The following is a 26340-nucleotide window of genomic DNA, read 5'->3' on the forward strand; positions in this document are numbered from 1 at the left end:
ATTGCAAAATTTCGTTCATAATAATCTGTGCTTGTAAAAGTTAAAAACTGATTACTTACTAGGTAATCAGTTTCAACATATTTGTAATTGTTAAGTTGCAGTAGAATATAAATAACTTTATAACAAAAGCTATCTAAATAGTTCTGTTATGTCATTTACCTTAAGTTCAAAAATTCAAAGATAGTTAATACCTTAGTACCTAAACGTAAATTCAACATAATATGATCGATGACATATAGTTTTCTAATGAAAATCTAACTGAGCTTTCTGGAACTTAAATAATTAAGGTCTCATTTCTTAATGCTAAACATTTATCGTCGTTTAGAAACAAAATATGCAAAATAAACAAGACACCGTTTCGATGTTCGCACGATTAGGTAACCATATCGCAACGCAAAAACATCTTTCACCGAATAAAATATGCAATGTTAATCGAAGTGGAGCAGCCGGCGATCTCTAGATCTCTAGCAATGCAAGAGGCTGTTGTTGGTCTCCCAGCGGAGCCCCGCTGTCTGGCAGCGCACTCCCCCCGCGCCCCTGCAGGCTGTCTGCACTCCGCTAGATACCTACACTCCGCCACCTCGCAATACCAGTTACCAATTAATCTATCATATTCTATACGCCAAATGCACACGACATTTATGTACGCTCGCCGAGGTTAAGCGCGCTTTTTAGCTATCGAACTTTCTTTGTGGCGCTCGCTAACTAAATAGTTTCTTATAATTGTGTAACTGTACTCGTATAATGTATTAATCATTATGGGAGGCATACGCGCATAGAGGCGTACATAAATAGTAGAACTTTACGATACCTACCTTGTTTACTACCATGTATAAAGTTTAGAGTATAAGTAATTAATAAAAGAGCGAATAGCGAAGGGACTATTTCGTACATTTTAGCTTAGCGCGATCTTAGGAGATTTGTATTGAATGAATATATTGGCAATGTTGCAGCCGTGGCCTCAGCTTAACCCGTAATGCTGGGGTTCGATTGCGGCAACCGCTTACCGCAGACGCGATGTCGCAAGCGGGCGATGGTAATTCGGGTGTCGCAGGAGCCCGGGAGGTCCTGCGGCCGCAGCGGCGGCGTGAGGCCGCGGCATGAATGGAGCCGTGGTATGTAGGTCACGGTGTCGTCAATGGGCCGTCGCGTCGCAGGGCCCCGCGCCGCACCGCCTTCCGCGCCCCCATCCCAGCCGTGAAAGTTGCCACTACTTTCGCGACCGCCGCCGCTAGGCCGCACGATAATTTACACTCTGCCGCTCGAAAACTAAGTCACTTTTCGAGTGAATGTATCTCGAACATTCACATCCGCTTCAGCATTTCGTGGTCGCTTCTGACACTTTTTGCGGGTAGCCGCGTCGTGAACTCTACCGCTCTCGATATAGAGTTTCGAATCGAGCCGACAGACGGAATATCGGCCGCGCGGTATGCTCGCGCTCAGGAATTCACTTCCGGGTAGGTCGGAAAGTGAAATGGTCTCGTCTGTGATGTAATTGGAATTCGGATGTATCCGGAGTCAGCGTTACACCGTTCACTTACAAAATTTCTATAGATTGTTGACATAATAGGTTACGCGCCGCTGTCTATTTCGTTACATGCTAAATCATAGCATGGTTAGCAAACTGTTAATAATTAAACATAAGTAATTGAATTCTTATAAGCTACTCTCTAATGTTTTGTTAAAATGAGGCGAAGCGATAAGATGTACTGCTAAATTGGTAAAGAATGTTAACGTGTTTATTGAAAGTAAACATATTGATCTATGTTATGCAGTACTTAAAGTTATAACTGTTCTAAAACTTTAAATTTGACACTAAAGTGTTAGGTAGATAAAGATTTTAATTTAATACGTATTCCAATAATTTTGCATACTTTATAATAACTTACGATTTCATTAATCTATTATTAAATTGATGGCTATGGTGAACTAAAATTTTTGATAAAGTTAAATTACCTGTCGGCATTTGGGACTACTCAATTTTATAACAGAATGTACTGGTATCATAAAATTAATTGCATGAAAAAGTAACATAATAATTATGATATCATAATATGGATACAGTTTAACTATGATCAAATTTTCAAACATGTTCCAGTAATAGATTTTTGTTTTAATTTTAAACACATAATTGTATACACGAGACTGGTTTGTTTGATGACTAAAAGTCATTTTTAATTAAGTAAAAGCTTTGACTTAGCTTATTCAAATCACACCTTATCTTAACTTTTATATTATTAAGAGTCAATTCATTATATTTCTCCGCATTTTAGTTGAAAATAATACTTTTGTCCGCATGAAGATAAATATCACAAACAATTTTCTATTTAGTTAAACGGTATAATTTAAGTTCAGATGAGCTTTTATATTTAAGGTGACTAGTAGAGCAAAACGCGAGTTTGCTGCTAAATTATAATGCTTTAAAGTATATGATTAACTGCAGTAAAAAATCTCAGATAAATATATGATATTCTTCAGGAGATAAACTAGTTAGATAGTGTGTTGAAAACACAATACAACTTATTTTACTCGATAGAAAAAAATCTCAAAGGTACCTCTAAAAAAATCTTTTGATGCTTAAAAACCATACTAAACTACATGCAATCATTCTGTTTTTTCGGCAAATAATTCTACAAGCAACATACTAATATAATACTGTGTTATTTTTTTAGTCCAATCAATAGATTTCGTGTAAATCGCAAATTCTTATTCCCAAACCAAAAACGTACGCATGTGTGCGTGAACGCCTGTGTACCGACACTACCGGCCGAGGCCCGTTCGTAATGATTCGCGTATGGCGTCGGGCTGCAGCTGTGGCGCGGCGTTTGTGTGTGAGTGGAATGAAATGCTTGCTCAGGGCAGCGCCTTAAACCAAAATAACTAGGTAAAATGTGTACTAAAGAGCCCCTGAACAGTTGATCAGTAGCGGCTGCGCGTGCGCCGCTCGTAGTTGACAGCTTTCACCGAACTCAAAGGCTTCGCCGCGCATGTTTATTAAGTTAACCCTTTTAACAGGTATTTCCAAGTCTTCCGTTTACGTCGCTATTAGTGCCTACAAATATTTTCGGTTGTCGACTCTTTTGAAACCCAAGATAACTTATATGTACAGTTGTTTCTCATTAACGCTTACTAGAAAGTTGGATAGTGCTTCGTATGTGGTGGACTTGATGATACTCATGTATATTGCGACGGTTTATTTTTCCAAGCCCTACATTAATAGAGTCATTACAATCACATCAATGTTAAGCAGTCTTTAATATGTACATGTGCAGTATGAATATTTATATCCTTTCACAACAATATTAAACGATACTAACCTTTTTAACTTATCAAACCAAAATATTGTTGCATTGCATAGCATGCAAAAATAACAAACTATAAGAAATAATATTCAAAAGGGCTAGCAAGGGTTGGCTGAGAACCGACGTAACCTTTATCGTCGCACATAGTTTATTTATACCAGAGTACCAGACGCAGCGAGACCTCCCTGATAAAATTGCAAACTATGATATAATCTTACGTAACATGTACTAGTAATGACCTTTAAAAGGAATAGTTAAGTTTAACGGTGACGGAGGCTATACAGTTAGCATTCCTAGAGTCGGAGCAGGTGCAAGCGAGAAAGCTAGGGAGGAACGCCCTCTTGTGGAATGTTATTGCATTCCTTCTGCATCTAAAACGGTACCGGTAAAAAGAAGAATTTCGTAATCGACCGAACTATTGTTGGATCCTGAAGGGGTCAGCTATTTGGGTTATTTCGTGGACGAACCGTAACTATTATGTTGTTGTGCATAACTTGAATTTGTGCAAAAATATATTGTGTTGGCATAAGGGCTTAGGGTGTAAGTTGATTCTTGTAAGGAACATATTTGTGTAACAAGAATGGTATAATAGGCAGATGTTCAAGCTGTGTTTGGGCTTCTAAGTGGTTATGGATAATAATACAATAGTAAACAGATATGTTTTCATTTCTGCGTAAGAAATATAATATTTTTATTGAAAGAGTTAAAGATCCAAGATGACTTAGATGAAATAAGGGCAGTAAAAGACTTCTCTTTTCGTAAATAAAGTTATTTAACTAATTCTTTTCCCAGAGCTCTTTAATCAGACTTTCTTTTTCTCTTTAATCAGATTCAGAATATCATGTATGCATTTACACATTTATTTTAAGAGTTCACGTGAGTTTTGCACAAGAACAAGTGATTAAGAAAATTATTTTGTTGCAGAAACTTGGCGCTCGGAATTGGCATCCAAAACTTCCCGGAAGGTTTGGCGGTGAGTCTGCCGCTGCACTCCGCTGGATTCTCTGTGTGGAGAGCTTTCTGGTAAGTTCCATACCTAGTATATGTGGTATACCTGAAATGTTTTCTTTCATAAATTTCGTTTGTTAAGTAAGTACCTAAGATAGATTATTCGAATAAACCCCTACATACGGAACGAAATGGCTACAGCTGCTCAATAACCGCTGAAAAGCATTGCTGCAACGTCTATATATTATAAGGTAATTTTCGAAGTCAATTTCAACAAACTCTTCAGCCTTGTCACTGCAGATTTTGTTTTGTGAAAAAGCACTGTATCATATATAAATGATCCAAATCAGGAAAAACATATTATCCAATTTACATGTTGAAAATCGTGGGCACATTTATACCTAATTATAATAGAATATAGTGTTTTCTAAATGATAGATTTTAAAACATTAAAGTGACAAATACGAATAAACGAGTGCGCAATAGTCGGCTAGTAGGAGCTGAGAATGCGCGTCGTCGTTAGGACGGATGCCAACGCAGCCAGACTGGCCGACCCCATTCCTCTTCAGGCTAATTCATTTAGCGACCACGCTACATTACCCCATCAGTGTTTTAAAATCGCTGATGGATATCTTTATATTTCACTGCTGATGTAGGTTCTACTACATTTGACGTCTTTATTGAACTGTTGTGTGCTTGCAAATGGAGTATGATGTACCTACCGGACTTAATAGTCCGGTACATCCTAATGCTACTAGTGCTACCTAATGGTAGCATCCCAACTGTAAAGTCTCCATGATATATTTATTACATATTAAGGAACTATCCTTAAGAAGACATTCTTAGGCATAAAAAATAACTTGTATGAACAATTTAAATGTTAAAATAAATTGTCTGGTGTGAAAAGAGCAACTACTCTCCTCTGTAAGGTCGCCTCTGTAGAAACTATTTGCCGAAACGGCGGTGGATATTAATCTATGTATTTGACTTTTGAAAAGCCCAGCTGTTAGAAGTTATTCTATTTCAGTCTGACTTTTTGGATCTGCAATTACTGTGTAAGAGAATAGGTACAAAATCGCAGATTCATATGTTTCTTCTACCTATTCGTATAAATAACGTAGGCTCATAGCGGACATATCCAATAGCATTAATAAAACAATATTAATACATTAAAAAGAACAAACCAATATAAGCCCCATTATCTTTCAAATTAAAAAAAAAAACTGTTGCTGGCATACGCATTTATAACAATAGCACGAGCGGCCCCTAATTAAAATAGTATTCCACAAACAATATTTCTAAGGCAGGTGGCACATGCATCTAAGTCACAATTTACATTCCTAGCCGGGTTCAACGGTGGAATGTTCAAATTGTCAGAGCAAAAGGTTACACGTACTGACGTATGTGGTACGTGCGCGTATTGTTAATGTTACCAAATAGGTAAAAGTTGTAAATAGTCGCATTCCGTGGTGTTCTCGGAAACGGTGGCGCCGCGGCCGGCCCGATGTGGCCAGGGCTGGCGTGATGCACTTTTCTGTTGGATTGATATTATTATATTCAAATCAATGTATATGAGAGTTGTAATGTATTACTTAAAATTTATGTAAAAATGTTAACAAATATTCTACATACATAATATAGTTTTTCGTTTTCGTAAAAAAAAATTGGCGTAAAAAATGGCCGTGGTAAGTCACCTACTTAATTAACTACTTAGACAGGAAGTTCTAATAAAACTCATGTTGAATCTATAAATAATTATTTTTTTTTAATTTGTAATTGCTGTATAGACAATGTGTATGAAAATACAAAGGTATCTACTCTTTTAAATGTTTATGCTTTTAAGAGATGCAGTATGTAGGTAGGTATTATTTTAATGATAAATGAGGGTCTTTATAGATTTATATCGTCGTTTTGAAATTGTACAAATAAACGGGTAGCCCTACAGGCCGTAGTTACGAAACGTCCCTTCACAATAGTGGATATGGCATATTGATTGTGTTATCTAATTTCCAACGGTACATGTGCTTGCTTCGCTGTGTGCATGTGCGTGCGAGTGTGAGTGTGCGTTGCTACTATAAACACAAGGAAAACGTGAAATAAATTCTTACAGCCTTACCACAAAAACTTAGACATATCTCAGACAGATATTTGACTCATGTTTAGTTAACTGATCAAAATTGTAACGCAGGTGAAGGGTAAAATAAATGTTGTTTAAGATTATACTATGAATCAGATGCAGATATATTTTTATGATTTTCATTGGTCGTAGGTGTGTAGATAAACATATTTTAAGGTGTAAAGCTCTTTTATTCTCATTTCTCATCTATCATCGCTGTCCGTTAATAATAGACTGTTGTGTGATCTCTTTTTCGTGTAAGGACCAAGAAAATACTCCGTGAAAATTTAAAAAAACTTACAAAGATCTTGATTTAAACAATGTATTTATTCATTTATCTATGTAGGTAAAAGTATTAATGTAAGTAGATGTTCATGCAATCTGCATTCTACTCTTTCTTTACTTCACCCTTATCATCTTCATGTAACCCTTAAGTACGCATGTTCAAATGATACCTATTCTTTAAAATAAAATAATTACCTAAGTCAAATACGCGAATTTTGTATTTCAATAGGAACTGCTAATAAGTTGACTCGAACACAACGTCGATAAGTATCAAGTATTTACAAATGGTCATTTATTCGCAACGGCAACGGCACAGATTCACAGAAGTCGTAGTAACAGTTCAGTAACACCGCTGGTCCGCGCGGAACGTTGAATTCCTTGTGCGGTATGTGGTCTGTCTTCCGTTACGGCCGGCCTAGTTAGCTTTCATAATATTGTCCTCACTATCAACTTTTTGAGTGTCTCGGATTCTTTATGCCGTGTTCCGTTGTTTGGCTACTTTTTTAAACGCGGTCTAGATGTTAGTACCCGTAGTTGAAACGGTCAGGATTACTTGGTCGTAAAATTAGTATTGGATGGTTTTTTGTTTCTATGGTTTATCATTTAGTTGATAACATAAAATGTACATCATTTTGACCAAAATTTGTAGTCATCTCGATGAAGGAAGGTTCAATTGAATTAATTATTTCCAGAAGTTGACAAAACTCATAATCATAAATTATACAGATATTTTAAACCAAAGCTTTTCAAAGCTCGCTAACAGCTACATTTGACCAACAATGCAAGGTTCCGAGGGATGTATAAACGAAAAAAGTGCAATTTTAAAAACGTTGTATACAACAATTGTTAGAAAGCGCTAATGGGTACATTTCGTACAGTGGAGCGGCTACTCTTTCGGTAGGAGCGGCGGGAATGCGCGGGTGGGAATGTTGTCCGATCCAGCCAAGGGAATGCGAACGACGACCCCGGCTCCCTAGTACCCTAACACTAAGGCTCCAGAAAGTGCTGGATCGCCGCGTGTTTGCGTTTCGATTACATTGCCTCGTTTATTTTAACGCGTTCTGGCATAATGGATACTTTGCGCGCTTTCTATGGTAAATGCGACACTTCGGAAGTTGTGGTTGTCCGGAATTGATAAAAGAAGTCGTTTATATTAATGGTGGGAAATTTTAGTACTATGAAAATTATTATCGCTTATAGAATCAGAAAAAAATGTTCGCATCATTATTTTAGCACCAGAATGAGGGAATATTATTTAATAATAATTTAATAAAGATAAAGTTAATTTGAAGTTGAAGATTTAATTTGGCTTTTTAACAGCCACCGATTTTCTACCACAAGCTTTCCTAGAAATTTCTAGAGGAAATGCTATCTGAATGAATGTATGCATAATATCTGAATCTCTGAATGTTTATTCTATCTCATAGTTTGAGATGGAGATAATTATACTACAATAATAAATGATAGATTACTCTTGAGGTTGTCAAAGTAAGTTCATGTCAGTATGGTGTGCTCACGTGCGAACCCTAGGCATATATAGGCATATATAGGTATACCCTAGGCATTGAATTTAAATTTAACCTTAATATGAAAATTTCCGTTTTCAGCAGTGATAGTAGTCCAACAGAAACCAAATGAAACTTCAAATTTAATGACACAAGTTTTAAATCTCGTTTGATTAAATGAACAGTTCACATAAAATTTCCCAGTTAAACAGAAATGCCGTAACGTGTGTTAGTGGTATAGCAGACGGCGTAAGAGGAGTAAGTAGGTAGGTCCGAGGAATGCAAGAGGCAGGAATGCGGGCCAAGCAAGAAATGCCGTCGTTTACCGCGTGCTCTCCGCGTGGGATTCGTTCGCAATCGACCCATCGCAAATGCCCTGTGGCTTCCATTTAAAAGAGCTACGAAATGTACGGAGATTACTTGCAGGCTTGCGGAGTGGCAATGCTTGGAACAATTGGCTAGTCCGACTTGTAGGATCTACAAGACAAGATGTTATGGGTTTTGTTCGGTTTTGTAACAGGAGCTTTTATGATCGCTCGGTATGAATAATGAAGTGGTAGTTCAGATATTATGTAAGTTATATCTGTACTTTATTAACAGCCATCTTAATTTTCAATGTTATGTCGGTGAAAATTGACTATAAGCTTCAGTTTATGTTATTTACTTTTTTACGGATACAAAAATTAAAGCAAAAAGCAAAGCATGAGATTATTGTTAAACGAGAAATACATCTACACATGTAATTATGTATTTGTATATATATTTTTAAATTCTGACTCAAAAAGCAAGTTAATTATATATCTTTATTAAATTATTTAGTTATCGGAACATATACAATACTACTTACTTACAACTAAGAAGCAGAAACCGCTCGAGGTGTTTCACTTGAACCAAGCGTGAGCTGTATCTACAATTCTGCTTGTAGTTCAATAAGAAATTATCTATAATATAAAAATGAATCCCAAAATGTGTTGGTAAGCGCATAACTTTAGAACAGCTGAACCGATTTTTTAAATTCTTTTTTTATTAAATTCCTTGAAGTACGAGGATGGTTCATATGTAGAGAAAACGTGAATATGTACCACGGGCGCAGCCGGGGCGGACCGCTAGTAAATAATAATTATGTCTGAATTAAGGACATATAAGTATTTAAGCAATCGGTTATTTGGTACGGTAAGCATTTAATAATGATTTATGCAGAATGGTTATTAACCATTTGCCTCGTAAAAACCTCAACACATATTTATGTATATTGTAGGTATACCCCTGTATTGCCCATGGATAACACAAGACAGCAGTTAAGTAAAAAGCTCCATATAAATTATTTTTATACAAAAAAGCATACGTTACGAAGTAAGAACTTCAGTTTTTAGGTATGTCGGCTCATAAGGATTCGTTTACTTTTCACAATACGCGCGGTACAGGCTACACGGTGTCAAAATATGTTGCAAAGATTATATAGTAAGGCATTTTTTCTGGTCTGGGATATCCCATCCTATCACCATATGGTGATTTAGGTAATGTGTAGAGAGAGATACGAGTATAAAAAATCACTTACAATTTTTTGTATCCTATTTCAGTCTTATACCTACTTTCTTGTTGTGGTCGACGTATTCTAAGCTTTCGTAAAATGCTTATGCACAAGCTTTAAAGATCTAAGTTAAAACAAAGTTTAAATTTCATTGATTTTTAATATCCTTTTTGCATTGAAGTTTTAGTCTACATTTGAAGACACCTACTGATAATATTGACAGTTTTGAGGATCTAAAGTTATTTAACTAAATTTGTTATACATATTTACAAACAAATTAACGAAGTTTTAAATAAGACCATTCAACTATTATTATAATTCGCTTATATGCGTTAAATATTATAGCAAAAACCTCTTCAACATTTTTGAATATTGCATATAATTGACAAAAAAAGCCTCCTAAAATTATGTACAGTGTACAAAAACATGACTGGCAAACAGGGTGGAGTGCGAGTGCGGCTAAGTAGACATAAATGTACCGGAACGTGTCGTAGTGTGGCTAATGTGAATATTGATTTATAATTTATAAGGTTTTTGTTTGATTATGACATAATCAAATTAAGCGGTACGTTGATCCATTGTGTAGACAATGCGTCTACAGAACATTTCTCACCGCATGCGCATGACTCACGGTATCGGGCAAACATCACGACACAGACCATATAGGATCGGTTCATCATCCTACCGACGTAGCCATTCCAATTGTGTACGGGCGCAGCTGTCTCAGAATTCTGCGAATCTAATAAAGAAAGCAAGCAGAGGCCTTTTTCTCTTTGCGCGTCTCGGGCTCGCGATCGGCCAGTTGACATAGCTCGAGGTGTCGGAGGTGAGGCGATGCGGCGGCGCACTCAAAGTTACAAGTTCGCTTTCGTCATAAATGAGCATTTCGTCAGCTGCTAACTGGAGTCGAGAAAGTTGTCTATTTCGAAATGTGTATTGCGTGAGGCGATGTGTCGCTGCGGTGCCATGGAGTCTGGCGCAGCGGAGCGGCGTGCGGCGGCGCGCTGTCTGCGTGCTCTTCCGGAGCGCACCCGTCCGACCAGTCGCAGCAGCGCCTCGGGCGATCGGCCTTCAGAGTTAAATAATTAAATCGAGAGAGCGATGCCGCGATCGGCCCAGAGGCCGCAGAAGACGGCGGAAGGCGCTGCCAGCCTTGGTGGCGCTGTTGTGCGCAATCGCGGCCGGTTTGCGGTGCGCACATCGCCTGCCACGCCTAATCTTCTCGAATGCCTTCCTAGACTATTCGAACGTATTACTTTTTGATCGATGACGTCCAATTACCTACTCATGCGTGGGAAAAAATTTGCGGCGAGGATTAATTTACATACGTAATATGCTTTGTTTGATAAGTTATATATTTCATCTGACACTTGGAACCATAACTATGAAGTATTACCTATATTAATAGAACATAGTTAAACACTTAATCTAACTTTCTCCGAAATCACTTCATCTCAAATCCCAACTAAATTCACCAAAATCTCCAACAACTCGAGGTCTATTACACGAAGTAGATACTTGTACATTGTAAAAACCATAAAGAAAAGTGTGAATTTCGTGGACTCTTTTAATATGTTGGAAAGACAAGGATCAAAAATTTTGAACACAACGTTTGGGTTCACTACAGATTTTATTTAAATTCACGTTAGTTATTGAGTGACGGGCATCCTGTTTTATGTGTTGTCGGCGGTTCAACAGTGAGACGATTCTGCGAATCAGTGGATATTGTCGCAAATTGCCGCTTTCGCCGCCCGCTGAATAATGCATGCGATAACATAACATCACGTCGTGCGCCGATCCGCCTTGCCGTTCACCAACATAATGTCTTCGTCACACATACTGCGGAACAAAGACTACCAGAACTTATTACTTGGCCACTCACTTTAGACTATCTACTTAAAACGCGTGTACGCTACCATTTGATAAAGATTATCATTGCCTTACATGGCATTTGATAGTCTCCTTACGTTACATACATTCGCGCGTTACATACAGGATACATCCAGGTACAATCGCAATTCGATTTCTAGATAAACAATAATATAATCATATACTATTCCCGTGTGTCATGATTTGAAAGCTTAATCTGCCACATTACAAACGTAGTAACGTAATCTGAAGAATCGTATTATAAGTTTTTCATGTGGTGATGGGCGATCGTTTAGCATTGGGGTACGGTTATGGGTTGGCTCGCCATCGACGGCGGCATTTCCCACAGCGGCGGCTCCTCGACCAGTTCGTCGGAATGTGGTCGCGGCACCGGCCTGCACTTTCACCAAAACAATTCGTTAGCGGCCTCTTTCGCCACCGCACCGCGTACCGCATACCGCCACCCCGCACGATCCCATCGCATTGCTCCTACATTCGAAAATCAAAAATTTAAACCGTAAATTCCGATTAACGCGACTCTATCGAACAATTTATAAATGAGACGCTATTGTCAAATTCAGTTCGGCGGTAAAATGACGCGGCTCCTAAAATTCCAATGCATAATCTGACGACATTCTGTTTCTTTCGAGACTCGTTGAACATGATTTGGGCCTGCGAATTCGAAATTTTCCATTAGCTTTGGTCACGTCTTATTCGTAAAGAGTCTGTGTGCTATTAATGGTCCGAAGTTGCTTCATTTAAGGAGAAACTGACGTAGATAATAATTGATGTTCCTGGAAACCTAAGTCTTAAGTTATTCTCTAGTAGGTATACCTACTTAAGTTGAATTGTTAGAAGTGTCTATATACTTCACAGCTTTTCGCCTGTGTGATGCATGAATTATAGGACTATTTACAGCAGGTAATTGTTTGTCTATAGGTATGGGCAGCTCTCCGGCATGGTGGAGCCCGTGTTCGGGGTGCTAGGCGCGGTGGCGGTGGCGGCGGCGCAGCCCGCGCTGCCGTACGCGCTGGCCTTCGCGGCGGGTGCTATGATCTACGTCGTTGCGGATGACATCATCCCTGAGGCCAATGCTTCGTGAGTATTGCCGACATGTAAACTGTTGTATATTTAGAACCCAAAGGAATTACTTCTGGAAACTATGAATAAATGTCATGTAGCTATTTTAAGTATTTAAACGTTATAAATGTTCCAGTCGCCTGTGTATTATAGTTCGGCGTACATTGCTATTTAAACTACTTACATTAGTATAACTTACATGTTATGATAAACAGCTTGCATTTACAAATATGGCCAACATGTCGCACATTCGTAACCGCCGAATGTCGCACTCGACATTTGCTCACATTCTTTGAGCACTACAGGATGTGGTCCTTAACATATATTACTTTAGGAATGAACAATTAACTTGTCCTTGAGGATGACCCAAAAATACGAGATCGAGCAGCTCTTTGTTCTGACCCTTGCGAGATGCGGCCCTCGGCCTGGTTTTCAATGTCAGTACAGACGAGATAACGTTCTTTATTGCGTCCACGAGTAATTCGAGCGACATTCATTTCAAATGCTCTCATAATGAACGTATAAATAATATGTTTTCATAGATACATATCGAAAGTCCCTTCTTCGATATTCTACGACGCAAAATCTCCCCGCGCGTCATACGAGACCTTGTCATAATTGGAGTGACAAGGGTTGTTGCTACATAATTGTCCGGTACTTCGACAGATTGAGATTTGAAGAGCGCTTGTTAGCGACGCAATCTTTGAATCCCGTTAGGGTTTGCTAAGTAATCATTGTACTTCACAGACACTTCCCCTTGGTAACAATTTGCGTATTGTAATTTAAGGATTGACGAAACCAGTATTTCCCTTCCGAATATAGATGGTCGCTGAAAGAATACCGCGGCGTTTTATGTACAAACTTTTAGCTATAATGCTAATAAATTTAACGCTATTACTCTCTCAGTGATTAATTCCGCTCATAATTTTCCAATTTATTGATCTTATTGGCATTTCTTGCATATTTTCTCACGGTTTCGCTAGAAGCGGTCGGTTACGTAATGCCGAAAGTCGGTGTAAAAATTCGTCCGATGTACTTACAATATTATGAAGTTTATTAGGTAACGGATTCGCACATATAATCGTAAATTTATTGTAATCGAGTTGCATGGATCGTATCGATTATTGCCGTATCAAAACTCATTCACACGAAAAGAGCCGTCACGTGACAAATCCGATTTACTGATACATAAAATTTATATGGGTTTTAAAAAAGATTTATCTTCATACAATCTCGAGTTACATACATTATTCGCCTTCCAAATCTCAAAACTGCTAATGATTTCTTTATTTATAAATCAATAATGGCTAAATCCATATCTAAGACTTGTCAGACTTTTTTTTAAGTAAAATCGAAATTGACTTATTTTCTCAGACCGCAAGCCCGGACTATACGCTATTGCTTTTATGTGAGGTTGTGGTATTGTATTATTGTAACGCTTACAAAAACCGGCGAGTTTGAGAATACAGATGTCATTGTGACTTGTGAGCGTGTCAAAAAGTTTAGCTGTTGGCGAAGTTTCGCACAGTGCATCTAGCACAATAATTATGGGCACGTTGCGACGCAAATAATGTCGTCCAGAAATAGCGACCCGCCGTCTGACACCCTGGTAGCAATGCGGCGCGGCGCCTTATAACGCACACATATAATCACTAATGTATCTACATAATAATATATACTCGCTCATATTGTTGTTGTTAGGTGAAGTTTAAACCTTTATTATCGCATTTCTGGTAGACGATGTGTAGCGTGTTGGAATCCTGGTACCATCATCAGTGTTGCGAACAGAAATAAATTAAGAATTAATCATGTTGTTCTATCGTTAGTCATGACTTCATGAGACACACATATTTCAGATATGTATTTATCAACTTACATAGATTGATACTTTGGACTCTTTTTACTGTTATAAATATGGGAAGTTTCGATAAAGTCTTGAAATTATTTATTTATTTATTCCTAGTAACATCAGTCTTGCGTTTTGCTATGTACATTTTGAATGATTTTAGTCGTTTTGCTTTTGAAGAGATGTTCAAGTAGATGTGTTAACTAGATTCTACGAATTGCAACTACCACGAAGTCAATTATTGTACGGAATACGAATTGATTGAATATTGAACCGATTGGATGACGAGCAGACAAAACTGTCTCTGTAGCTATTGAACTTTACTCTTGTATTATTATCGTGTGACTGCGTACGTTAACAATTTTTTATATTCGTTTAAAGTTTTATTCTGTTACGATAGTTGTTTCTACTAAATAGCCATTGGTCGTTGGTCGTTCGTAAATTCGCAATGTGATTTTTTGCGATGACGTTAGTTTTGATTTGGTCTGGCCGATTAACCTCAATAAAGTAAATACATTCTTGTACTATTTATTGTCTTAAAATCAAAATAAATACAATATACGATCTTGACACTGGGACACTATCAAACCATTTTTTAAGTATTCATAATAAGAGTGTGGGAATGTAATATGTAATTGATATATGAGTAAGTATATTTTTAACCGACTTCATTGGATAAAATATTTGTTAAGAATTGTTTAGGAATTTCTCTATTTCCATCACAGCATAATATATTAAGAAAATAAAAGTTTATATCGCTTTTATTGCCACACTTTTCATTTTTATTCCGTTCTATAACTGACTAATAAGTGTTTGGTTAAAAGTGATATGGGCGACATAACATAAATTGACGGAGATTTGGCACCGGTGATGCAGCTGTCCTCACACCGTAAATAACGCTATTATATTCATATTTCCCTGGTTTATAGTTAAGCGTATCTATAATATAATTACGAATGTCGTACACGGGTCGGCGGAGTTGTTAAACTCGCCGGGCTTTGTAGATGAAAGAATAAATTTATATGTGATGATTTAAAACCGCGTTATGATATTTGTTTTGTTTGATGTCGGTGCGTAGGCAATGCACGTGTAACGTTTAACAGATAGCCGCGTATATGCGCCGTCGGATCCGGCGGCGACAAGTCTATTTGCAGCGGTCGCCGTTCCCGCAGTATGAAGTAAATTCGGTGCACGCGTGGGTTTGCCACCGTCTCGCCACTGTCAATAATAATAAATATATATAAAATAACGCATTTGTTGCCGGGATAAGGCCGGTGACATCGTTCTAGTTTGTCTAAACGCTGACGTCACTGTCTGGGAATCCGGTGCGCCGGCTCCCTGACCTACCTCCAGACATCGCAAGGCGAATCCTGGAAGGATTTTTGGGATGCTTCAAGTGTCAACTCAAACAGTTGTTTGAGCAAGCTGGGATGCGCTGGGACTTATTTGTCTTCATTGTTTTGCAGATTTCCTTGATTTCAGCTGAATTCATCTTCGAATGTTATCTACTCTTTACTTCGATGTTTTCTGTTGCACTTTTATCATACTGCCCTCTAATGCCTAGTGATTTTTAAAAACTGTGTTTTTGTTTTACATTTCTAAAAACATAGGATAGGATTACGAAGCATTGAACTGCAATGTGTATCCACGCAGTGATTACTTTGACTAAAATTATGTTATATTATTATCTTTAATCCCCAGTCGAGAAAAATAACTATTCTTTCAATATCCTTGTCGCACAATTTCACTCAGTCCTATCTCGTAAGAAGTACTACAGTTTTAGCAACTCTCTTTTCATCTTTAGCTACTCAGTTAAAGTAAAATATTTAGAATTTGCATCGCTACATTTGGTGATTTTACAAAGTGGCCTAAACTTGGTCAAATGTAAGTGTGATGTCAGCAATCTGTTGGTATGTAGGTGCGTTGCTCACCTGGTGTTTCCCACTCCATACGTGATCTGCATACAGTTGCCAAAGAGTTATGTTGCTAGAAGAAGACATGTATAAATAGACTTGAGCAAGAGTCTGAACAGTATTGAGGTGATTATCTGTGGCGCGTGGATTGTCATTGGAGTACTGTAAACTCCTAATTGTAAAGTCATATCATACATGCCATTTACTTACAAATTCATACTCAACCTCGTCTACAGCGCTTCTAATTAAATGTTCCACCTTCTGTCCGTTGGACAATTTTCTTTATATTATACGTAAATCTACAGTATTACAAGGCCTAGAAAATATAGTAATACCACAGTATTAGCACAGTAAATCCATATCCTTTGAAAAAAATTGTGGGTAACTCTATCGATACATAATCTAATGTAGGCTAAATGACAATAGGTTAGTCATATTTGATGCTATTGATAGTATTTTCAGTGCCTTACACTTATACTGAATAGAATGCTGATGTTATGCAAATTGCAATTATGCACTACATTGCGCACCACATAAGAATGCCAGAATACGAGCCCTAACATTAGCAACAATGTCAAACGCACATGCAAATTGGTACGATCAATACGCAGTGTGGGTGCCGGATGCCTCTGTTATTTTGCAGAGGTTTTTCCTTATGTTGCAACTAAATTGCATCGTGTCGGTTACGTAAGCGATGTTTTGAATGGCGATACCTACGTAAATTGAGTAGTTTATGGCGTTAAAATTGTATGAATAGTTTTAGGTATTAGGTTGTTATTTACAATAGGTATATTTTTGTTATTTATAATTGTACCGGAGCTTGGTTTTTAAATCTTTGTAATTTACATTTTATCATTAATAACCACGTGTTTTATATAGGTACACAAAGCTTTCTTATGTCAGAATTTTAAATCCAATAAAAAAACAACGTGTGGCACTCGGGGACTGCCGCGGTAAAGCTATTGCATGCTATGCCTTCAAGCTACACCTCCGCCGGAACCGTTACGGAATTTCTCGATTCGGTCCCCGCGCTCAAGGCCCGCGATAGAAGCTATGCAATAGCTTAAAAAAAATTCCCGCACCATACCCTTTGTATTTGTTAACAAACCACCGTACACCACGATTCTTGCTATTAGACGCGCGATCGGATTAACAATATTGTCCGGCTCAGACGCCATGCAAGCGTGTACGGGGAATCGTTTTATTGTAATGGCTCATAATTCCAGCTAGGGTCCCGGCGTGCCGTCAATGACTATTGTTTCTATAAATCCGAGTGCGTGAGACGCAAGCGCCATCGCCGGCCTTTCCGATATCATTCCGCTCCTTGGTATTCTAATGCCGTCGTTTCTCAATGGCTCGTATGACGACTACGTTAATAACGGGCCGGGCGTATGATGTGTGGCACTATTGTGAGCCCCACCGTGGCAGTTTGACCACGGAAGCATTAAATTCGCCCGAGCCGCGCTTGCAAATGAAGTTCATAAATATTTTACGTGTCTGAATTTAATTTATAATGTGGATCGTAATTGCTTGTGTGCTGAATGCATGGTATCGTTATGTTTAATAACGGACAAGCAGAGTTGGCAAGGTTTTGATACATTTGATAAAATAAGGATTTCAGGTTCCAGTTTGTATTTACGGACGTGTAGACAAAAAGCTTAATACTACTTACATACTTACTACATACAAGGAAACTCTAAAACCGACGCTGAAAATAATGTAAAATATTAAATATACCTACATCAGTTTTATTATTCTGTGATTTTTCTTTTCTTAATATAAACAGATTTTTCTTTCTTTTTTTCGTAGGCATCTAAAACTACTAAAAAAGCATAGTCAATGATGAAGTACTATAGTTGCAGGTTGCAACTATAATCCTTCATCATTGACCATGCTTTTGTGGGATAAGGTGAAATGTCTGCAAATTTTCTGAAATTTTTTTTAAACCTTACTTAAAACTAAACTTACAATAAAGCTGATATTCAGTTAAAGCTCGATCTGCAAATTCAGTTTCTGTACTGATTTCCAGTAGTACAAACCCTTAACTTATTTCCTATAGATTCAACTATAAAACTATATTATAATTTTGTATTTTGTTACAGCGGCAACGGTAAACTGGCTACATGGGGCTGCATCATCGGCTTCTTAGTCATGATGTGTCTAGACGTAGGTCTTGGGTAAACACCGACTCGCACACACTCACGCCGTGCCTTTCTATGTGTTTGGGCGACTTATTCGTTAATTTTGGAATTGTTTATGTATAACGTATATTCATTTTATTCATGTTTACAAAACAACTTGTATTGTTGTATGATTTTCAACTAAATCTTTTTTTTTGAGAACGATGAAACGTTAGCTTTGATAGTTTCAGATGAAATTGTAGGTAAAGTTTATTTGTATATGACGTGAATTGTAACATTTCTTTTTAATGTTTACGTATGTTATTTTTATATTTTGACTAATTCTGACGAAGCCTTATAGGTACATACGTGTATTCGTAACGGGCGTAAATAATTTAACTTTTTTATCGTATTAATGAATAAGTTGCCCCAATCCAGCCGTGTCAATGGTTAAACGATATTTGCCAAATTCTGTACATGATTATGTATATAGTTAAAGACTAGACTAGAAACTTAGTATATAAGTATTAATATTATGTAGCACTCGCACAATACGGTCGATTCCAATTACTTAATAAGAATGAAATGAAATTATTGTTGTTTTTATTTTACCAGTTTTACATTGAAAGTATTATAAATTATAATTTATTTGATGTGTAATGAGCAAATTATTTATTTTATTTACATTTTGACGTACTCTAGAATGTTCGATAGACGTTCTTCAGTGATGCTGTAAATAGGCTGCAGAAATTTTATTTATTTGAAATTTAAAAATTATTCTTTGATATGATGTATTTGATAAAGATATTTTGTTATGATTGTATGTTCGAACTGCTCATAGAATGAAACCCCTGGACTGTACAAAATATGTATGTACTTACGGAACTGTGTTAGGTTTTGTCTGAATAATCGCGTTATTGTGAGATGTGTAAAAGACAGAATAATTTAACGAATTTGTTATTTTATTATTTTAATAAATTAAGTATAAAGCATTTTATTGTATTTTTATTTTACTTTCCTTTGATTTGATATTCAATATCACACAACCCACAAAACCTCGGAAAATACTAAGTACACAGTGTAGAAAGAGTAATTAATTCTAGGATTGTTGTATATTCGCATTTTATTTAGGTATGTAGGTATCCTTTTTAGTCAATACAATTATTATTGTAAAATTATAAATTAACGATTTAACTACATATACTATACACTACTTACACTTCTGTTTATTCCAAACTCATTTATTTATTCAATTAGACTTTTTCTAGAAGCACTTTTGAATCGTCATAATATCATATTTTTCTATCATTCCATTAAGATATACATAATTGTTATTTAAAAATGCTCTTAAACATTACAATAAGCACACCCATTGCGCCCTTAAGAGAATTTGAATATAATATAAACATATTTATTAATATTTAACTCATCCAAGATAATACGTGACAAACAACAGGAATTGCACTAGAAAAGAGCAAGGGAGCCGCGGTCGTTGACCCCGGCTCCCGAACTCCCGAATACTTGCAGCTGCATCGATAACACTGCGCGCCCACTGTCTGTTCCAATAACCCTTGTTTACAATATAACTAGCTGTGTTGGGTTTTGTTAAAATACTACTTTTAGTGCCTTGCAAAAGAAGGCTCTTAATTTGAAGTAAACAGATGTGATATTTTCCAATCTGTATTTTTATAGAGCTAATGTGCACGATAGAAAATACATAGATATACTATACTAAATAAGCTTATATTAGAGATCAGTTACAATAAGAAAACTAATGCTCTTAATTAGGAAAAATAATTGCAAGGAATCGATTAGTGACTCTACATTGTAATACCGAGCAAATACGAATACAAAAGAAACGTATGAAGTAGAGAAGAACATTTTCTATGAGGTAGAACTCAAATCGTAAGTTTCACTCAAGTACGAGTAAGAACACAATAAATGCGCATATGCAGCTGCGTCGATAACACTAAATGCACTTTTCAAAACTGTTTAATGTTTACTAATATACTTTTATCCTTATTTATATTTAACACATGTTAAATATATTATGGTCACCAAGGATCCTCAAGGATGAAGTATTAAAATTAAACTAAATAAGGTTTTATCGATCAATTAAATTATATGATTGTAAGTGTTTTTGTCGTAGTTTCTGCATCGAGAGGACTAAATGAGTCCCCATAAACTCTATACTATTGTATGTTTTAACCATTTAACATTTATCTATAGGTACTTACGACTTGTTACAAATAACACGATATAAGAAGAAACCATTTTTCTACTGTTGACTACATATTTGAGAAAATGATGAAACAAACAATTGAGATATTGGAGTCATAAATCTATAAGCCCTGAAAGCCTTCATATTCTGCAAATGCATCCAGAAAATACCCTATTTTAGGTCGATGACACGATCAAGTCATTGTTTTTGTCAGTCATAATGAATCTAATGCCATCAAAGCTACACAAAAGCTGAACAAAAGTACTTGTTACCGCATGCCTTATACAAATTCCTTTTTGGCTTTTATTCATATTTTGTAAGATTCCCTGTTGCTTAAGGATAGAGAATAATAGATTTCTGCAATTTGTAATAACTTTTCTAAAAGTCGAACAAGCTGGGAGTGACTTTCAGGTAGGTATGGATCGTTGCATTTACTAAAAGAAGAAATTACACAAAAGCACTTGAAAGTTTTCGTTATCTCATATTATAACAAAGACTACACCAAATGTTAATTGAATACACACTAAACAGTTATTGTACTTTACCCCATCTCATTGCCTCATATATTAGCTATAAACTACCCGTACATTGACCGCGGCCATTTATCAAAATTATCCAATAAAATAATATGTATAAGGAGCCAGAAGGAAAATTCATTCAGTTAGTTAGGAATATTAAGATTTACGAGCAGCGGTGGGTCGAAATTTTGTGAGTACGTTTGGTACGCCTGATTGTAGAGTCGTTATGGAAATTATTGCCTTGTTCTTGAATTGACACTTTGTAAGGAAAATATTATAGGGATTTATGTGATCTTAGGCAAAAAAATTGGATGATATAGAAAGCTACCTACAGCTACCTTCATAGGAATTGTTACATTGTTTCATTACATTTGGTGCTCAAATAGGATGAAATATTGATAGCTGCATTTTTACTTACGATAAGTTAAGGAAAGACAACAATTAATTTGATGTTTATTTTAATGTTTTCTATATCCCCGTATGATATAGAAAACATTAAAATAAACATAACATAACGTTGTTGAAAAAGTGACATTAGGTAATATTTTTAAATCATGTTCTATGTAGAGCTCAAGTATTATGAAATTTATTTACTTAAAACGATATGATATCGATATTTGTCATAAACACTACCAAATAAATCAGAGTAAATATTAAAATGTGTACAATAACAATAACAAAAAGTGCCTTGTAAGTGTTTCCGTTCAAAAAGTTGTGTCATCGTCAAGTGTAGAGTGTACCGAATGGCGAGATATATGGGGCAGTACATTCGATCGTGTAATGTGAAGCACCTTCGGGCTCATTTCCATTCATTCGGTGTTTGTTGACAATGTGTCGGAGCGCGGGCGGCGCGGGGCGGGGCGCGCGCTGCAGTCGCAACTGCGCGCCTGCGCCCCGCGCACGTTGCACTGCGCCGCCGCACGTGCGCCGCCGGACCGCGCCCGCACATCCCCATGGCCCGCGCCGGGCGCCGACGACCCTTACCTACTTTACGTCACCTAACAGTAAGTCATGCATGCGGTGCATTTCACGATACGACGCATGCCCGCCGTTTCAGATTCGCCGGCCCCGGTGTCGATCGCGGCGATTACTTTCATCACGAAATATGAATCGTATTTGTGGTAGATTCACGTGAATTTATCGATTTTGGCAAAATGTATTTTATTAAGTGCCGACAAAGCTCACTTTTGCCCGACCGACGGGGAGTGATTTGCAATTTGCGGCGTAGAGCCGCGGTCGGAAGTGGGAACGCAGCTTACACCTGCCCGTCACGCTGCCTTTCCGACGCCACTTGCCTTATTTTCGTTCAGCCTTTAATTTATTGTCTATATCTATCTTTTACTGTCGCGTGTGCGTAAACAACAGCAGCGGGCGATCTTATTTATGCGACTTGAATGCGCGTAATTAGCTATTTATTTGTAAACAAGAGACAATAACAAATGTGTGTACTTATGAATGCTAATTAAGTATTTATTGAACGCGAGGTCATAATTGCATTCAAACTGAAAATGTAAAGTTTTAATGAAGTTCCTAAATGTTAATAGCAGTATACAACTTTGCGTGTTATTGCGAATGATGGGATAATTCTAACATTCAGTGTTCCACCTGAGTGGGATTCTGTTTTGATTTTATTTCTATTTGTATTTGGATACCATTATAAGGTTATTCAACGCCTTATATAATACCGTTTATTTATAATGTATTTGTAAATTTTACATGTTTCTGATAACTTTGTTGCTGATCTGGCAAAGCGTGACGAGCTTTCGCATTGTTAAATCGCCTCGATTCTTTGAAAACTCTACATGATTAATTTTAAAGTGCCACTTAAAGGAATGACATTAGTTACATGTTTATGCCAATATGAACTCTATCATACACTGAAAGAAGTTCAAAATTTAATTTTAACAGTATTTCAAAATACGGGCGTATCAATATAACAGTGCTCAAAGTTACACGTGGTTACTTAGTACCTAGTAATTTTTAATAATATCAAGTACAGTTAAATAATAATAGGAAAGCATTACATATTTTTTTCTTCAATTAAAGTCAATATAAAATATAAAAAGGTACCCAAACTGAATTCATGTCAAATTCATGTAAAAAGCTTATTCGTAAGTTTATATTTAACAATAAACTGTAAACTTTTATTATTATAACCTTTGTTATGGAATAAAATATCAGATACCAACTTATTTTCTTAACCTTTTATTAAAAATGGTACGTATACATGTATAAGACTTGTGTATTTTTAAATAATTTTGGAGGGTGTTTTGATGTCTTAAAGTTTTAAAATAATATGATTCATTGTTTATCTGTCGATGTATCATATTAATTATTTTTATAAATAATGTGAAACATTATAATATGTTTTAACAGCTCATCTTAAAAACGTTCCTTATATTAGTCATTTATCAAATCATCCTTCTACACTCTATCTGTAGCATTGCATTTTATTTTGTTGACAAAATTTTAATAGTAGAAGAATCATTCTACACGATAATTTCAAGAAAGTGTATAAGATAGTGCTTACAGGAACAGAAACGCAAAGCGCAAGAAAAACATATTAACGACACGTTTACATACGTTTTATATTGAATAATATAATTGTATAAAATGGATCACTTCCCATGCAAACATACACGTGGAAGAAAACGTCGCATTGCAACTTCGCTTCATATTATTGAGAATGCGGACTAGTGCATTTATTGCAGCATTATATAATTGAACACAATTAATGATTATTATGAAGAATTATTCCTCCCCTATTAAATAGGAAGGCTTTATAGTAACGATGAAATATTAGTAGAGCGATTGCTTGTTTCAAGATTCACAACGAGAGAAAATTTACTACTTTTCAAAAAGTTTATCTTCTTCTTCTTCTCTTATTTATTTAAGATGAAAGATGTGTGTCTTCTACGAAGAAAGAATTATAATGTAGAAGTAAATATTTTCATAATTACCGTATTAGTTCGACCATACCAAATGTAGAGTCAAATATTGCGAGTCTCTAAGAGGACTCTATCGAATCTATAGTTTCCTTATTGCTTGCTGCAATTACATATTGAAAATAAATTTCTCAGCTACCTACGTATAAAACATAAATATTCAACACACATACATCTCCTAATACTCTCTATGGATCATTATTTATTCTATGTTTTTACGTTACTCTATGTATATATTAATACGGAGTTTCATATTAATTGTAACTAATTTATATGATCGCCGTCTATAACATAAAGTGCGGAAACATAGTCGTATTTTGCAGTTGCCTTATAGTAAGCATTAGCATTCATAAAGGTACGTAATTACCGTATTGTCTAGACTGGAACCGCGATCTATGAATTATTGAGACATACATTGGTTCTTACAACGCGAGGCCTTTCTAATGGGATGCGGGCTTCGAATTAAAATCGTCCTATTAATAAATAGTTTGTGAGAATGTTTTTTATAGGATTGTTTGTTAGTTGTTACTCAATAACAGAAAATGGGGAGGATATTAAATTTTGGTTTTTGATTTTTGGTTTATGCATATCGTATTTTGGAGGGAAATTAAATAATCTATTAAATAATTATTAATGAACGTGCCCGAAATATGTTTTCATTCTTGATTTGTTAGTTTGACTTTGGGGTCATTGCAATTATAAGGCGTTAGTAGGTAGAGTTGTCTTAGTAGCGCCGGTATTGTTATGATGATGAATGTCTTCTTTACCATTGTTGCCTGTTGGTAATGTCTATTACCATACATTTCAACTGTAGTTAAAATACAAGTATTAGCTGTTCATATTAAAGTATATTATATTGATAAGAGATAAACAAAACATATACTTAGGAATATTTTATTTTCCTTAAGGATAAATTTTGACGATATAACGTTGCAGTATTTTATATCCGATACTAAATTAAAGTAAAAATCAAAGAAATGAAAATATTGAGCAACACGGGAACATCAATCACGCTTTATGTGTGACGCGGTTGATGACGCACTGCGCGTAACCGTACTTCGCGTAAAGTAAGTCTCTTTATACTATGGTACTAGTAGAGCGGCCTTTCTAGCCCTACATAGTACCTACGTAATTAAGCTTGGGTAGGCTTGCGAAAAAGACCTACACCTTGTGACGAATGCCCTCCACCGATACAGCTTTTTATTGATTACACCATGAAAATATGTTTCACCTACGTTATGAAGCTGGACGTAAAGACTTGTTTAAAGTAGATACTATATCTATTTAGTAATGTGTTCACATACTTACTACCTAGAGATACAGCTTTTAATTGAATACAAGTTACAACACGATGAAATGTTAGGTGTATTTATACCAAACGAAAGCATTCTTTCGTGATCATTTAGCCGATAGTGTAATCGAAAACGCGTTAATAGTATAAAATAAAGTCGCTTTCTCTGTCCCTATGTCCCTTTGTATGCTTAAATCTTTAAAACTACGTAACGGATTTTGATGCGGTTTTTTTTAATAGATAGAGTGATTCAAGAGGGAGGTTTTAGTGTATAATTTATTAGGTTCTAGACAAAGCGGGCGAAGCCGCGGACTGTAAGCTAGTACAGTATAAGAACATAATATTAAGAACTATGAAATAATGCTCTACGCCTGTTTACACTAAAAGAATTTGTCATAGTGGGGCTAGATTAAGGACCATTCGCTCGTTTGATGTAAATGCACCGTTACATGAATTCCCTGCGTTAGGAATTAGAATAAAAATTACCAATACTGATTTAATTTTTTTTTCTATCACTGTAACATAAACATTTGTTTCCTCATTAGGTAATAAATAATTAATTGCTGTAATGTCTTAATTGTATCGTTATTTCACGTTGTTGTCTGGTGGTGATTATTTTTTAACCGACTTCAAAAAAAAGGAGGAGGTTATCAATTCGGCCGGTATATTTTTTTTTTTTTATGTATGTACACCGATTACTCCGAGGTTTCTGAACCGATTTACGTGATTCATTAGACGTTTTTTGTTCGATGCGGGATGGTGTCGAATTAGTCCCATAAAAATTTTATTCGGATAGGCCCAGTAGTTTTTATTTTATGAGCATTTTTGTCTGTAGGTATTTGTAAATTTT

General features: G+C 36.2%; 1 protein-coding gene across 1 annotated transcript in view; it reads left to right on the forward strand.

Annotated features, from left to right (window-relative positions):
* The window catches only part of LOC123694404 (zinc transporter ZIP11), a 44971-nt gene extending 25464 nt beyond the window's left edge, over window positions 1-19507 (forward strand). The window contains exons 5-7 of the mRNA XM_045639830.1: window positions 4227-4325; window positions 12496-12654; window positions 18498-19507. Coding sequence (XP_045495786.1) covers window positions 4227-4325; window positions 12496-12654; window positions 18498-18576 — 337 coding nt within the window. The 3' untranslated portion in view covers window positions 18577-19507. The remainder of the gene's footprint in view (window positions 1-4226; window positions 4326-12495; window positions 12655-18497) is intronic.
* The last annotated feature ends 6833 nt before the right edge of the window (window positions 19508-26340 follow it).

Source organism: Colias croceus, chromosome 9 (assembly GCF_905220415.1).
Source record: "Colias croceus chromosome 9, ilColCroc2.1".
NCBI classification, from domain to species: domain Eukaryota; kingdom Metazoa; phylum Arthropoda; class Insecta; order Lepidoptera; family Pieridae; genus Colias; species Colias croceus.